Source organism: Genypterus blacodes, unplaced genomic scaffold, assembly GCF_046128005.1.
Source record: "Genypterus blacodes isolate CSIRO-AG114 ecotype Tasmania unplaced genomic scaffold, CSIRO-AGI_Gbla_v1 ptg000030l_1, whole genome shotgun sequence".
Taxonomy (NCBI): domain Eukaryota; kingdom Metazoa; phylum Chordata; class Actinopteri; order Ophidiiformes; family Ophidiidae; genus Genypterus; species Genypterus blacodes.
This window is the reverse complement of record NW_027466843.1, coordinates 1,601,597-1,614,614: the sequence shown is the minus strand read 5'-3', so window position 1 is coordinate 1,614,614 and position 13,018 is coordinate 1,601,597. Positions and strand designations below refer to the sequence as shown.

Sequence of the window (13,018 nt, the reverse complement as noted above, 5' to 3'; positions counted from 1 at the left end):
ACTTGGTTAGTTTTTTCCTCAAGGCAACGACCACCACCACTCTGCTGACTCATCTCTTACATACGAGGAAACAAACCAGGAAGCAAAACTAGCAGAGAGGGTGCAGTCATCACCTGAATGACCCCTCTATTTCCATGTATCAAAAACAATCTCACTAATGTTCTATAACCACATTCTCTTTGTTATGTCATCATGTTAGAAAAAGAAGGGGAAATGTGCATCCTCAGTCTTTCCCCTCCTTCCTGCTGCTCCTCATTTTGTTCTTCCTTCTCCAGCTTGTTTTTGCTGTGGATTAAACCAGCTCAAAATTATCATTTATTAATTACATCATTAAAATCCTCCCTGCACACATGCATGCTCACTTAATTTTTCTTTGTTCTCCTTTGGGATCTTGCAGGATCCATGAAAACAAAGGGGCAGAGGTAGATTGTAGATCACTTGCACCCCAAACTGATCCTTTAATGCTCCATTTTAATGTTTATTTCCTTGAAATGTGTGTAGAAGCACAAGCATACACTGTTTTTTTCAGGGGGCAAAACTAGGGGAATTTATTTGAATGGCCCAAAGGGTGCTTTGCTCTTTGTCCTTCTTATCCGCAGGTCATCTTTTCTTTAAAGGCAGCAAGTTCCAGCGCAGCAACAATGAACTGAAAGCATGGGAAAGACGTCTCACAACACAGAGATGGTTCAACATTTCATGTTCATGAGTGTGACAGACTTTAGTATTTACACACTGTAAATGATGATGACTAATGTAAGGGGTGTGAAGATATGCAAACATGGCACAAGGTCCTTACGATCATCTAGGGATTAGAAGGGTCCTGGTTCGACTCCGGGCTTCTCCTGGAGAGCCTGTTGAAGCGTTATCTAGCAAGACACTGAACCCCTGCAAGATTCTAAACCTAGAGTGACACCCTGTGAACAAAAACGGAACTAGACTGGTGATGCAGGAATGATGAGTGACGTCAGAAAACACAGAGAGGCCATAGGAAGCCCAATAACATGTAGAGAAAACCGATTTGGGAAATACACGACAACCAGTTACAGAAAAGGTGAAGAAGTGAAGATCAGCAGTGAGTCGCAATATCCCTTTTTGACCAGAAATACGAATTTGGTGTTGGGTGAGTTTCATCTGGAAAAGAAGATAAAGAGTGAGAGTTTGATTTGATCTCCTCCTTTTTTTTACTAAGTTCGGTTTTCAACGCATTGAAATGTAGGTGCGGCTAATTGGAACACAGAGATTCAAATGACGGCGGGCTTGGCCGCAGTCTATAAAAGGAGACGCGCCTACTGATCTCTTCTGTCTCCATTCAAACCAAGAAGAGCGACGGATCTAAAGTCATTCCGTCTTCCTCCCCCACAAGACTTTGAGAGGAACCTTCTTGCGATTCAACCTCAAAAATGGAGAATGCAGGCATCAAGCCGAACACCGCTGACTTCGATGATAGCAAAAAACCCCGCATCTATGAGAAGAAAGAAATGCAGAAACTCAATGAGCGCTTTGCAACGTTCATCAAGAGAGTGCGCAACTTGGAACAGCATAACAAAGTGTTGGAGACGAAGTCGATTGATATACAACAGCACACAACCGAGATATCCCGTTCGGATGAAATCTACAGGGAAAGGTTCAGTGAACTTAAGTCACAGCTGGATGCCCTTAACGAGGAGAAGTTCATGATGTTCATCGAACAGGAAGAAATTCAAGACGAACTGCGGGAAATCACGAGTAAATACGATTATGAGTGCCGTGCTAGGGTGGAGGTGGAGGCCAAACTCAAAGATTTTAAGAACAATGCCGACACGGAGAAACTGAAAAGGGAGGAGGGAGTGAGAGTACTAGCGAGTGAGTTGGAAGTCTTGAAGACGACACAGACAGAGAAGATAATCACGCTGATGGCCAGGATCAGTTCTTCCACAGTGCCCGTGGCGGTAGATTCGCCCCAGACGGATCTCAACAAAGCCCTCAGAGAGATCCGCGACCAGTACGATGACTGGTACAAGAACAAGCCGGAGGCCAGAGGTAAAGAGGCCATCCGCATCAGCCAGGAGGAAGTGGAAGAAATGAAGAGCCAGCTGTACTCCAAGACCACCGATATAGAAAGTCTGAAGATGACCTATGAGTCTTTGGAAACGCAAATCCGAGAGATGAAGTCCGAGATCGAATGCTTCAAGGTAAGTGTTATAACGACTTCTTAACCGCATGTAAAAGGTTTGAGATCAGAGACAGAGCTGACATACTTTTGTTTATATTGTTCCATCGGACCCTGTCCATGGTGCTGAAGCTCATTCCTCTCATTCCTTGATTGTATTGTTGAATATTGACGTATAGAACAGCAAGACAAAGCTGGACGATGAGCTGAGGAAGGCTAACGATGAAATGGTTCGTCACCTGAGTGATTACAAGGATCTGCTGAACGTAAAGATGACCCTGGATCTTGAGATTGAAGCTTACAGGTGCTTGCTTTTCTCTTTTATTCTTTGCCTTTGAAAGAATTGTTGTTCGTAATCTCATCTTCCTCTTCTTCCATGTCATTGTCTTTTCTTACTTAACCCGTCTTCATCTCTCCAGGAATCTACTGGAGGCGGAGGAGACCCGCATTGGCTATACTGCAAACGAAACCACCGAAGAGGTCCGTCAGGGAAGGGGTTTCTTTAAGTGGATTACTGTGACGCAGGATGTTTGGGGGTCTTGGATGAACCCATTCAAAGCACAACAACCTCCTGCAAACTCCTGATTGTCTTCATTTCCTATCTTTAACAACCCCCAAGTTTAAGTAAACTCAGTAAGATTGTCATAATTGGTAACGTGTGAAGTGTGTGTTGGATGTCCACAAGTGAGTAGAGCGCAGGGATTACACGTTTGCTTTTTGTTGCTTCACTGTATTTCTTTCCATTTGTCCCCACAGGAAATACATACACTTACTCTTCCATCACTTCATACAGAACTCACCCCACAGATCTTTCAGTTTACAAATGAGGACAAATGACTAGAGACATATCAGACAGCTGGAATCAGTTACTCCTCCTGTCTCCACCACAGTTTACTAAAGACCACACAGCCTAGATTTCAAAAACTCACTCAGCCATTTGTCATAATCCGATCCTGTCATATACTTGTGTATCATGTCTTCTCCTGTCCGGACAAGCTCAGGAAATTTTACACAAACAAACATGTAGATTGTTTGTCAGAATGTTTTGGGATTGGGCTTCAGTTCATTTTAAAGATGCGTGTGATTGAATGTAGTTCACATACTATTCTCCTTACTCTTATTCCTATGTTTGTGTGTATTGCTGTATGACACCATACCAATAAAGACTTGACTTATCAAGGCTCACCCTGTGTATTTACTGTGCTCCACTCTGTGTGTAATAGATTTTTGCCATTTGTGCTGTAAGTGTTATTCAAACAGGTCATTTAAATTTAGAACATAAGCCTTAAGATTGTGTTTTATAAGAGAACAAATATTGAAAAATTTGAAGATAGAACCATTCAACAGCTCCTACGAGGGTCGACTGATAAATTCTGAGCCCACAACATGAGGAAGAGAGCAAACACTGTAAATATGTGCGTCTGAGGAATAGAATTGAACTGCATTGCTTTGAGCAAAGTGATCACAACCGACAAGATCTATGGGTACACAATTGTTGACCGAATGTAATGAGTTGTCAGTACATAGTTGTAAGGTAACATATAACTGCAGCAACACCTTTTTTTAACAGAAGGCTCAGAACTTATCAATCAAGTCAAAATCTTTTCAAATATATTTATGTATGCCATCGGGGTCAACCTGGAGCTCCCCGCTGATTAAAAACAATTATTACAATGGCTTGAATTACAAAGTTATGAACTATTGAAGAACTGAAAAGGTAAAAGTGTAACCTATTTTTAGGTTGTTATGGAGAGTGTGTGTGTTGACAGTGTGTGCCTCTTGGTTTCCCTTTTGCCTCGTTCCTCTTCTCTCTGCTCATGCAACATATCTAACTGTTTTGGGGAGGAACTTAATCTCACGTAATCCAGGCTGATAAAATGATTTAACCATCGCTTTTCACAATTGCTTGATGATCCTTGAGAGCTGGTGAGAGTCATGATGTTTTTAATGTGTTTATTTCTTCGGTTTATCGTTAAAGTAAACATTGCTTTTGAGGGCAGGGAATTAGTAATGTTGATATGCAACATTACTGTGTGCAGGTGCAGTCAACTGTACAACAGACATGCCAACCCTCTGGAATGTGTTGTCATGGTGTCTGAATGCTTCCACCCACATTTCAAGGAAATAAACAATAAAGTAGAGCATCAAAGGATCTTTGTCGAGTTCAAAGCATCTACAGACTTCTGCCGCTTTGTTTTCATGGATCACGCTAACATGGCCCTCAGTGTCAGCAGACTATTGTGAGGAGGAATAGATTTGATCCCGAGACACTGACAGACCTATGGAATTTACAGCCGTGTCCTCTCTCCCTCCACAGCCTGATTTTCATTTCCACACGGTCACAGTCCCACACAGACACTCAACACCAGGCAAACAGTCTGCTTCATCCTGCAGGATCCCAAAAGAGAACAAGGGAAAATCAGTGGGGCATGCATGTGTGCAGGGGGGATTTTTATGATGTCAAACACAATGTGGACATTATTTTTGAGCTGCTTTAATCGAACAAAACACACAGAAGAAGGAAGACATTGTGTATGTAAGTGTGAGGAGCAGGAAACAACATCAAATCTGAGCATGCAAATTCCCCTTGGTTTTGTTTCCTTGTTAGTTCTTGTTTCCTCCTGCGAGCATGATAGTAGAGAAACCTGTCTGAATCAGTCCAGCCCCCACATCATCTATCTGAATGTGTGTGAGTGTGTGAGTGTGTGTGTGTGTGTGTGTGTGTGTGTGTGTGCGTGTGTGTGTGTGTGTGTGTGTGTGAGAGAGAGAGAGAGAGAGAGAGAGAGAGAGAGAAAGAGAGAGAGAGAGAGCGTGGACTCTTGAGTGTTGGACAAATTGTCAGAACAATAATCCACAATCAGCATGAGTGTGCCACTCTGAGCTCCAGATCTCTGAGCTCCTCACCCTGTCAAAGCATTGGTAACACACCCTAATGGGAAAATTGGCTCCCATGCAAATATCAGCAAAATAATTGATGACAGAACACATTAAGAGTTGCATTGATTGCCCAGACAGGGGACATCCTCTTTAGAGAGCCACTGTGGAAAACTACAGCAACTTGATGGTGGTAAACTGATAAAGGTGAAGGAATGAAGTGAAAGAATGAGGATGGGACTTCTTCACTAGGTTTGCCTAGAGGAGGATCACCAAGGGGCTTGATTTGAATGGGAGACTATTTCAGCTGGTCTGCTCCGACACAGACTCTCTCTCTCACTCTTTACTTCCCCATGGATACTTGGTTAGTTTTTTCCTCAAGGCAACGACCACCACCACTCTGCTGACTCATCTCTTACATACGAGGAAACAAACCAGGAAGCAAAACTAGCAGAGAGGGTGCAGTCATCACCTGAATGACCCCTCTATTTCCATGTATCAAAAACAATCTCACTAATGTTCTATAACCACATTCTCTTTGTTATGTCATCATGTTAGAAAAAGAAGGGGAAATGTGCATCCTCAGTCTTTCCCCTCCTTCCTGCTGCTCCTCATTTTGTTCTTCCTTCTCCAGCTTGTTTTTGCTGTGGATTAAACCAGCTCAAAATTATCATTTATTAATTACATCATTAAAATCCTCCCTGCACACATGCATGCTCACTTAATTTTTCTTTGTTCTCCTTTGGGATCTTACAGGATCCATGAAAACAAAGGGGCAGAGGTAGTTTGTAGATCACTTGCACCCCAAACTGATCCTTTAATGCTCCATTTTAATGTTTATTTCCTTGAAATGTGTGTAGAAGCACAAGCATACACTGTTTTTTTCAGGGGGCAAAACTAGGGGAATTTATTTGAATGGCCCAAAGGGTGCTTTGCTCTTTGTCCTTCTTATCCGCAGGTCATCTTTTCTTTAAAGGCAGCAAGTTCCAGCAGAGCAACAATGAACTGAAAGCATGGGAAAGACGTCTCACAACACAGAGATGGTTCAACATTCCATATTCATGAGTGTGACAGACTTTAGTATTTACACACTGTAAATGATGATGACCAATGTAAGGGGTGTGAAGATATGCAAACATGGCACAAGGTTCTTACGATCATCTAGGGATTAGAAGGGTCCTGGTTCTACTCCGGGCTCCTCTTAGAGAGCCTGTTGAAGTGTTGTCAAGCAAGACACTGAACTCCTACCTGTTGCAGGTTGGCCCTTTGTATGGTTTGCCTCTGCCATCAGTGTATGAATGGATGAATGTGAGGTTTGGGTAAGCTATATAAGTACAGTCCATAGTGCTGCTGATAGACCTAGAGTCCAGAAGTGGTTATAGGTTTGTGTGCTTTCTCATACAGGCCCATAACGATAGATTACCAAATCAGGTCGGACAATAGGCATGGACCATTGATACAGATTAATGTGTAATGTACCCCTAACATTCAGGAAAGCTGTAACAACGCCCTACTCAAAGGAATGGGTTAATGGGATGGATGAAGAAATGCAATTGCAGTGGGGGGCAACTGAGAAAATGTTGATGGATCTGACAAATGTTAAGATGGGTGTGGAGATGTTTTCCTACTGCTAACCTGACCTGTTTCAGAGTGTTGATGCAGAAAAGGAATGCAGAAAAACATGATGTCAAAACTTCCTCCCTACATGCAACCAAAGGGTTACAAGATGAAAAGTCATTAAATCCAGCTCATCATTGTGTTTACACAAGGGAAACACAAAATGAGAAAGTGATCATGTTAATATGGTTTGATGACTTGCGACACAGAAGGTTATGAAGGAGACAGTCACTGATAAAATAAGAGTCATGAAAGAATGTAAACAAACTTTTTCTTGGCATCGATTTTGAGTGACAAAAGTGTAAAAGTCAAAGAGAAGGCATGTGGGGAAGATACAGATAAAGGTTCAACATGATTGTAAACCTAGAGGGAGACCCTGTGAACAAAAACGGAACTACAGTGATGATGCAGGAATGATGAGTGAAGTCAGAAAACAAGGCAATAGGCAATAGAGGCAATAGGAAGACCAATCTATCTGAAACATGTACAAGTGTATAAGAGAATGGGTAGTAGAGCCATGGATCCCCTGATAGACGTGATAATGTCTAGCTTTGGTGTTTGTGAGGTTTTACAATGCAATAAGGAAGGATTTATGTGGCTGCAATGCACAAGAAGAGTCATTATAATAGATAATGGCTGTATGGCCTGTGGAGTTTATTGTTTGTTGTATAATTTATTGTCTGTACAGTTTCATTTTCCACATTTATGTTATAGAAAACAATAAAAACTCCTTCAACCTATGAATACAAGTCAGACTCATTTGTTTACCGGAAAGAAGAAGAAAGTTGCATAGCATATCACCGTTCCTCATATTGGACTGAACTCCTCCTACAGCATCAACCACCCAGATCCCTGTGCTCCTGCTTCACCTGGCTCATCTCCACACCTCACTTCTGCCTATTAAGTCTTCTATGCATAGAACAAATATGGCATACAACGTTATTCAGAGTGGTTACAAAAACCATTTAACTTTAGACTTTACATAAGTAACAATGGTCAGTTGTTTGTCTCTTATTCTTTACATTTGAATCCTGCTTTCGTCCAGTCATCTATAAATCGATGTAAATACAGGAGCATATTCCCACATTCACCCAAATATGCACAAGCTCAATACAAGTACACATATCATCAGTATAAAGAAGTTTATATAACCTAAAGTCTGTTTCAAAGGCTCATATTCGCTTGCAGTGTACTGCAAAGACAACAGAGGGCAGCACAGGTCTACCATAATGGTTCTTTGTCTAACAGAACTCAGAATGACTTTAAATCTAATCCAAGATTTTTAGAGCCATTCTCTGTTCATGGGTTTAAATCCATTAATACAAATTTATTCATAAAAGTTTCTCATTATAGTTTCTATACTTAAATTGCATCTTACCCCTGCATAAACATATCAATTTTTACAATCATCCTCAGTATTCTGGTGAGTTTAGTCAAGTGAACTCTATAAGCGGTTATCACTCCTCCACTTTGCCTTCTTATGCATAAAGCTTCTAATGATGATTTTCTTGTAACCATTCTTTAAACCACACGTCTAATCTGAACGGACGTCAATGAGGCAAAGGCAGCGATTTGGGAAATACACAACAACCAGTTGCAGAAAAAGTGAAGAAGTGAACAACAACAGAGTCTCAACATCACTTTTTGACTAGAAATGCGAATTTGGGAGTGAGAGTTTAATTTGATTTGATCTCTAACTCTTACTCAAGCGTCACCTCTCAATATCCAGATACACTGGAGTTGACCGTGGAACGCTGTAAAACGAGTGTGTGTGTGACAGAGATGAACTTCACTCTTCATTCTCTGCTGTGGAACTGTGCAACATGCGATTAACGACTTTTACTGACGCATCACCACTGCACCAAAATGGACAGTTCCATCTAAGCGTCACGAGCTGCACACAAAGAGCAGCGGGTCACCAACTGCGCACCTCTTAAGCTTCCAGCACGAACTAACAGAAAATCGTCCACAGTATAAGATTTGACAAAATTTGACACGGAGTCAGTAAAACACGGATCTACCTGACGCCTCTGGAGCGACTCAGTGCGGATCTTACCAGGGGGCATTCATTAGTGATTGGGGTGGTCCCGCTATAAAAAGGAGACGCGCCCACTGCTCTCCTCTGTCTACATTCAAGCCAAGATGAGCTACGGATCTGATGTCTTCTCCTCTTCCTCCTACCGAAGGGTTTTCGGGGAATCTCCTCGTTATTCTTCCTCTCCATCCCGGCCCATGATGACCGGATCTTCACGAGGGGCTTACCGGTCCTCCTCCGTATCCCGGAGCAGCGCCTCGGCTCTGGGTTCGTACAACAGGAAGACCGGGCGCACCCACTCGTCAATGCCGCTGGATAACTTCGACCTGTCTCAAAGCACCGCTGTCAACAATGAATACAAAATCATCCGCATTAATGAGAAGGAACAAATGCAGGGGCTCAACGATCGCTTTGCAAATTTCATCGATAAAGTGCGCACCTTGGAACAGCAGAACAAAGTGTTGGAGACGGAGCTGGTGGCTCTGCGTCAGCGCCAAACCGAGCCGTCCCGTCTGGCTGAGCTCTACCAGCAGGAGATCCGCGAACTCCGCTCCCAGCTTGAAGAACTGAACGGGGAGAAGTCCCAACTGATGATCGAGCGGGACAATACTGACGACGACCTGCAGAAAGTCAGGGGGAAATTCGAAGATGAGTTCCGCGCCAGGGAAGAGGCGGAGGCCCTCCTCAAAGCGTTTAAGAAAGACGTGGATGATGCCACCATGGTGCGCCTGGACCTCGAGAAGAAGGTGGAATCTCTGCTAGATGAGATCAACTTCCTGAGGAAGGTCCACGACGAGGAGGTGGCCGAGCTGACCGACATGATCCATGCTGCCCAGGTGTCCGTAGAGATGGAGGTGTCCAAGCCGGATCTGACCTCCGCCCTCAAGGAGATCCGCGGGCAGTACGAATCCATGGCGTCCAAGAACATGCAGTCCGCCGAGGAATGGTACAAGACCAAGTTCGCCGACCTGTCCGATCAGGCTACCCGGACTAACGACGCCGTCCGCAGCAGCAGGGAGGAGGTGAACGAGTTCAGGAGGCAACTGCAGTCCAAGACCATCGAGATAGAAAGTCTGAGGGGTACCAACGAGTCTTTGGAAAGGCAAATGCAAGAGATGGAGGACAGGCACAATGGCGAGATCGGAAGCTACCAGGTAAGTGTTATGTGTTATTGTTAACGACTTCTTAACCTCATTGTCAGAATTAAAAGTTGGGAAAGTAAAAACACCGCTGATTTCCAAGCATGTAAAAGGTTTCAGATCAGAGATAAAGACAGGAGGAAGCTGCTTTTGTTTGTATTGTTCCATCGGACTCTGTCCATGGTGCTGAAGCTCATTCCTCTGGGACAGCAGCCAGCAGCTGACAACGCCCACTTACTATAGGACTGTATTATGTATATAAGTACGGCCCTTAAGTACATAATATCATATAACAATACATTTTTACATGTATGGGTTTGGTTTTTGTTTGTTTATTTAACTGGGAGTGTCAAAATTTGATCCATTTTTGACCATGACGAGAACGTGCGTCCACATGGGGCACAGCCTAACAATGGGATCAGCAGTATCCTCTTTGTGACTGTTATGAAATGACTCCTCGCTGAGTAGGCTGGACTGAAGGACCTCCCTTTGTTTAGTACGCATCAATTAATTTTGAAATATATTCTTAAAATCTGATAAGTGTGTATTTTAATTTTAGTCAGATCCAACTTTGATTGTATTGTTGTATGCCTGTCGTACAGGACGGCATGGCAGAGCTGGAGAATGAGCTGAGGACCACTAAGAACGAGATGGCTCGTCACCTGAGGGAGTACCAGGATCTGCTGAACGTAAAGATGGCACTGGATATTGAAATTGCAGCTTACAGGTGAAATTTATCTCTTTTAGTCTCCCCCTTTAAAATCTCCTTTATTATCTCCTCTTCCTCTTTTCCACTTCATCGTCTTCTTTTGCTTAATAACCCATCTTTATCTCTCCAGGAAACTGCTAGAGGGGGAGGAAACCCGCATTGGTTCAGGCATCAGCTACTCTAGCCCCACTATGAGCTCTGTTGGTGGGCAGAGCTACAACTATCAGACCCGCATTTACACCAGCTCTGGCAAGAGCTCCAAGAAGGATGAGGACCAGCAGCAGAGCAAGACTGCGAGCAAGACCATCCAACGTGAGGTTTATGAGGAGGCAGTGGTCTCCACCAAGAAGATAGAGAAGCAGCCAGAGCCCAGCGATGCTGCCACCAATCAGAAAAATTAACAACCTACTGTGAGCCCACTTTAGCCCCCTAAAGCACCACAGCATCCTCCAAACTCCCGATTGTCTTCATTTCCCATCTTAAACAACCCCAAAGTCTTTACTCTTTAAGCATTAGTAGGGATCTATGATAGTAGCTCAGCTTTAACTTATTACAAGCATAGTAAGATTGTCATGATTGGTAACGTGTGAAATGTGTGTTGGATGTCCACAAGTGAGTAGAGTGCAGGGATTAGAGGTTTGCTTTTTGTTGCTTCACTGTATTTGTCCCCTTTGTCCCAACAGTCAATCCATACATTAACTCTTCCATCACTCCATTCTAAACCCCAGTTTGTCTACTCGCTCTCTCTCTCTTCACACACTCAGAGTTAATGGCAAGCACTTCTTTAGCATTTCTTATAGACGTGTGGTCTTTAAAAGTACTATATTCCACAGATCTTGCACAGTTTCAGTCGGTGTTAATCCTCTATGTTATAACATATCACAGTGGATAATAAACTCTGGTCACTACCTGAGATGAATTCAACACATTCCATACAAAGGGTGTGTGTGTGTGTGTGTGCAAACTTTATCATGTATGTAAAGGACAAATGAATAGAGACATATCAGACAGCTTCACTTAACACCACATGAACATTTCTTGATATAATAACAACAGTTCACTAAAGAGCACACAGCCTAGATTTTGTAAAACTCACTGAGCCATTTGTCATAATCCTGATGGTGTTGCTTAAATCCATCTGTCTTCTCTGAGCTATAGTTGTTCGACTGTACCCAAGCATGATAAAATATGAAAGGGTTTAATGTCCTTAAATAAGTACCAATCTCTGGGCTTCCCGATGAAGTTTCACTATCAAAAGTTGCCTGATCACTATAGCTTTTTTTCCATTTGGACTTGGAGCAAATAAAAATAAATGTATTAATCAAGCATCATTTGCATGGAGTATATGTATCTCATGCTTGCATGGAATCCATCCGCCCATTGTTAATTCAAAAGGCCCGTGCCTTCTATTTCTCCACTGACCATGTTGAGCATCCCAATTATTGACCTAAATAGACAGGCGCTTGTTAGAGTCAACTGTTATTGTTCTTATAATGTGACTTAGATATGCAACACATCTCTGCTGCTGATGCTGCGATCACTATAGGCGCTTATGTACGAATCCAAACCTGATTGGTTAGTGATTAACAATTTGCACAATATGCTCTGAAAAAGATACAGGGAACACAGTGAAGGCAAACACAACAAAACAGCTGAGACACTAGGAGAGGCTAAGAGAGAACCATCCCAGTCTGCTAGAGGCTGAATTGTAAATGATGTTTTAGCACACAGGCATGAGATTCTGAATCAGTCGTTGGGGTGCGATGAATTGCATGCATATAAATCATCCTTCCCCACAGTGTAATGTCACTGGGGATGCCTGAAGCACATATGAACCCCAAATCTATACTCTTCAGTCACCCAGCCTTAAGATGACCACAACAACAAAAATCCTAGTAGACGAGTTCAGTCTGAACCTGCCAGACCACAACGTGTTTGCAACAACCTGAACCTCTGACTTTAACTGTGGCCATGACTGGATAAAATGTCTGTTGTAGTATGACCTCATCACTAACTATCATTCAGTATGGGAGACTTGTAGCTTGTTTTTCCGCTTGTGCACTGCCAGTTTAAACACAGCTATGGTATCATGTCACGTCGTGGCCCTTGTGCCCTGACAAGCTCACGCAATATTAAAAAGGCAAACATGCAGATTGTATGTGAAGAATGAAATTGGGCTTCGATAAATTTGACTTGATGTGTTTGAAAAGTATCTTAGTGGTGTAGTTAGTGTGTTTGTAAGTATACACAGTGGCCTATCACAACTGGAAATGAATGAGGGAAAATAAATCCAGAAATGATTGCGTTCCTGAGCTTCTTGAGTAGTTGAATGGCAAGTTAAAGTACTGTTCATTTTTGCCTGTGTCAAGCCAAGCCTTTTACAACCCAAAGAGGACGTCTCCATAGCATAAATACACACGTCTGACGCAGAAAAAAAACCCTTCTACACTGCCAAACGTTTACTGGTTCAGGTGCACATACAAGATCACATCATA

At 42.8% G+C, this 13,018-nt stretch overlaps 2 protein-coding genes across 2 annotated transcripts; both read left to right on the top strand.

The window, feature by feature from the left end:
• Positions 1-1,289: 1,289 nt before the first annotated feature.
• Positions 1,290-3,334, top strand: LOC142994892 (neurofilament light polypeptide-like). Its single transcript, XM_076145779.1, has 3 exons — positions 1,290-2,171; positions 2,329-2,453; positions 2,569-3,334. The coding sequence occupies exons 1-3, from the start codon at positions 1,401-1,403 to the stop codon at positions 2,732-2,734; spliced, it is 1,062 nt and encodes a 353-aa protein (XP_076001894.1). The 5' UTR covers positions 1,290-1,400; the 3' UTR covers positions 2,735-3,334.
• Positions 3,335-8,782: 5,448 nt separating this feature from the next.
• LOC142994828 (alpha-internexin-like) lies at positions 8,783-10,924 on the top strand. Its single transcript, XM_076145702.1, has 3 exons — positions 8,783-9,829; positions 10,417-10,541; positions 10,654-10,924. The coding sequence occupies exons 1-3, from the start codon at positions 8,783-8,785 to the stop codon at positions 10,922-10,924; spliced, it is 1,443 nt and encodes a 480-aa protein (XP_076001817.1).
• Positions 10,925-13,018: the final 2,094 nt, after the last annotated feature.

What these genes read in the sequence shown, in the direction of transcription:
- LOC142994828 (XM_076145702.1), top strand. Translation starts at nt 8,783, where the DNA reads ATGAGCTACGGATCTGATGTCTTCTCCTCTTCCTCCTACCGAAGGGTT. An exon ending in GCGAGATCGGAAGCTACCAG is followed by an intron (nt 9,830 to 10,416) that starts GTAAGTGTTATG and finishes CCTGTCGTACAG; the next exon opens with GACGGCATGGCAGAGCTGGA. An exon ending in ATTGAAATTGCAGCTTACAG is followed by an intron (nt 10,542 to 10,653) that starts GTGAAATTTATC and finishes TTATCTCTCCAG; the next exon opens with GAAACTGCTAGAGGGGGAGG.
- LOC142994892 (XM_076145779.1), top strand. Translation starts at nt 1,401, where the DNA reads ATGGAGAATGCAGGCATCAAGCCGAACACCGCTGACTTCGATGATAGC. An exon ending in CCGAGATCGAATGCTTCAAG is followed by an intron (nt 2,172 to 2,328) that starts GTAAGTGTTATA and finishes ATTGACGTATAG; the next exon opens with AACAGCAAGACAAAGCTGGA. An exon ending in CTTGAGATTGAAGCTTACAG is followed by an intron (nt 2,454 to 2,568) that starts GTGCTTGCTTTT and finishes TCATCTCTCCAG; the next exon opens with GAATCTACTGGAGGCGGAGG.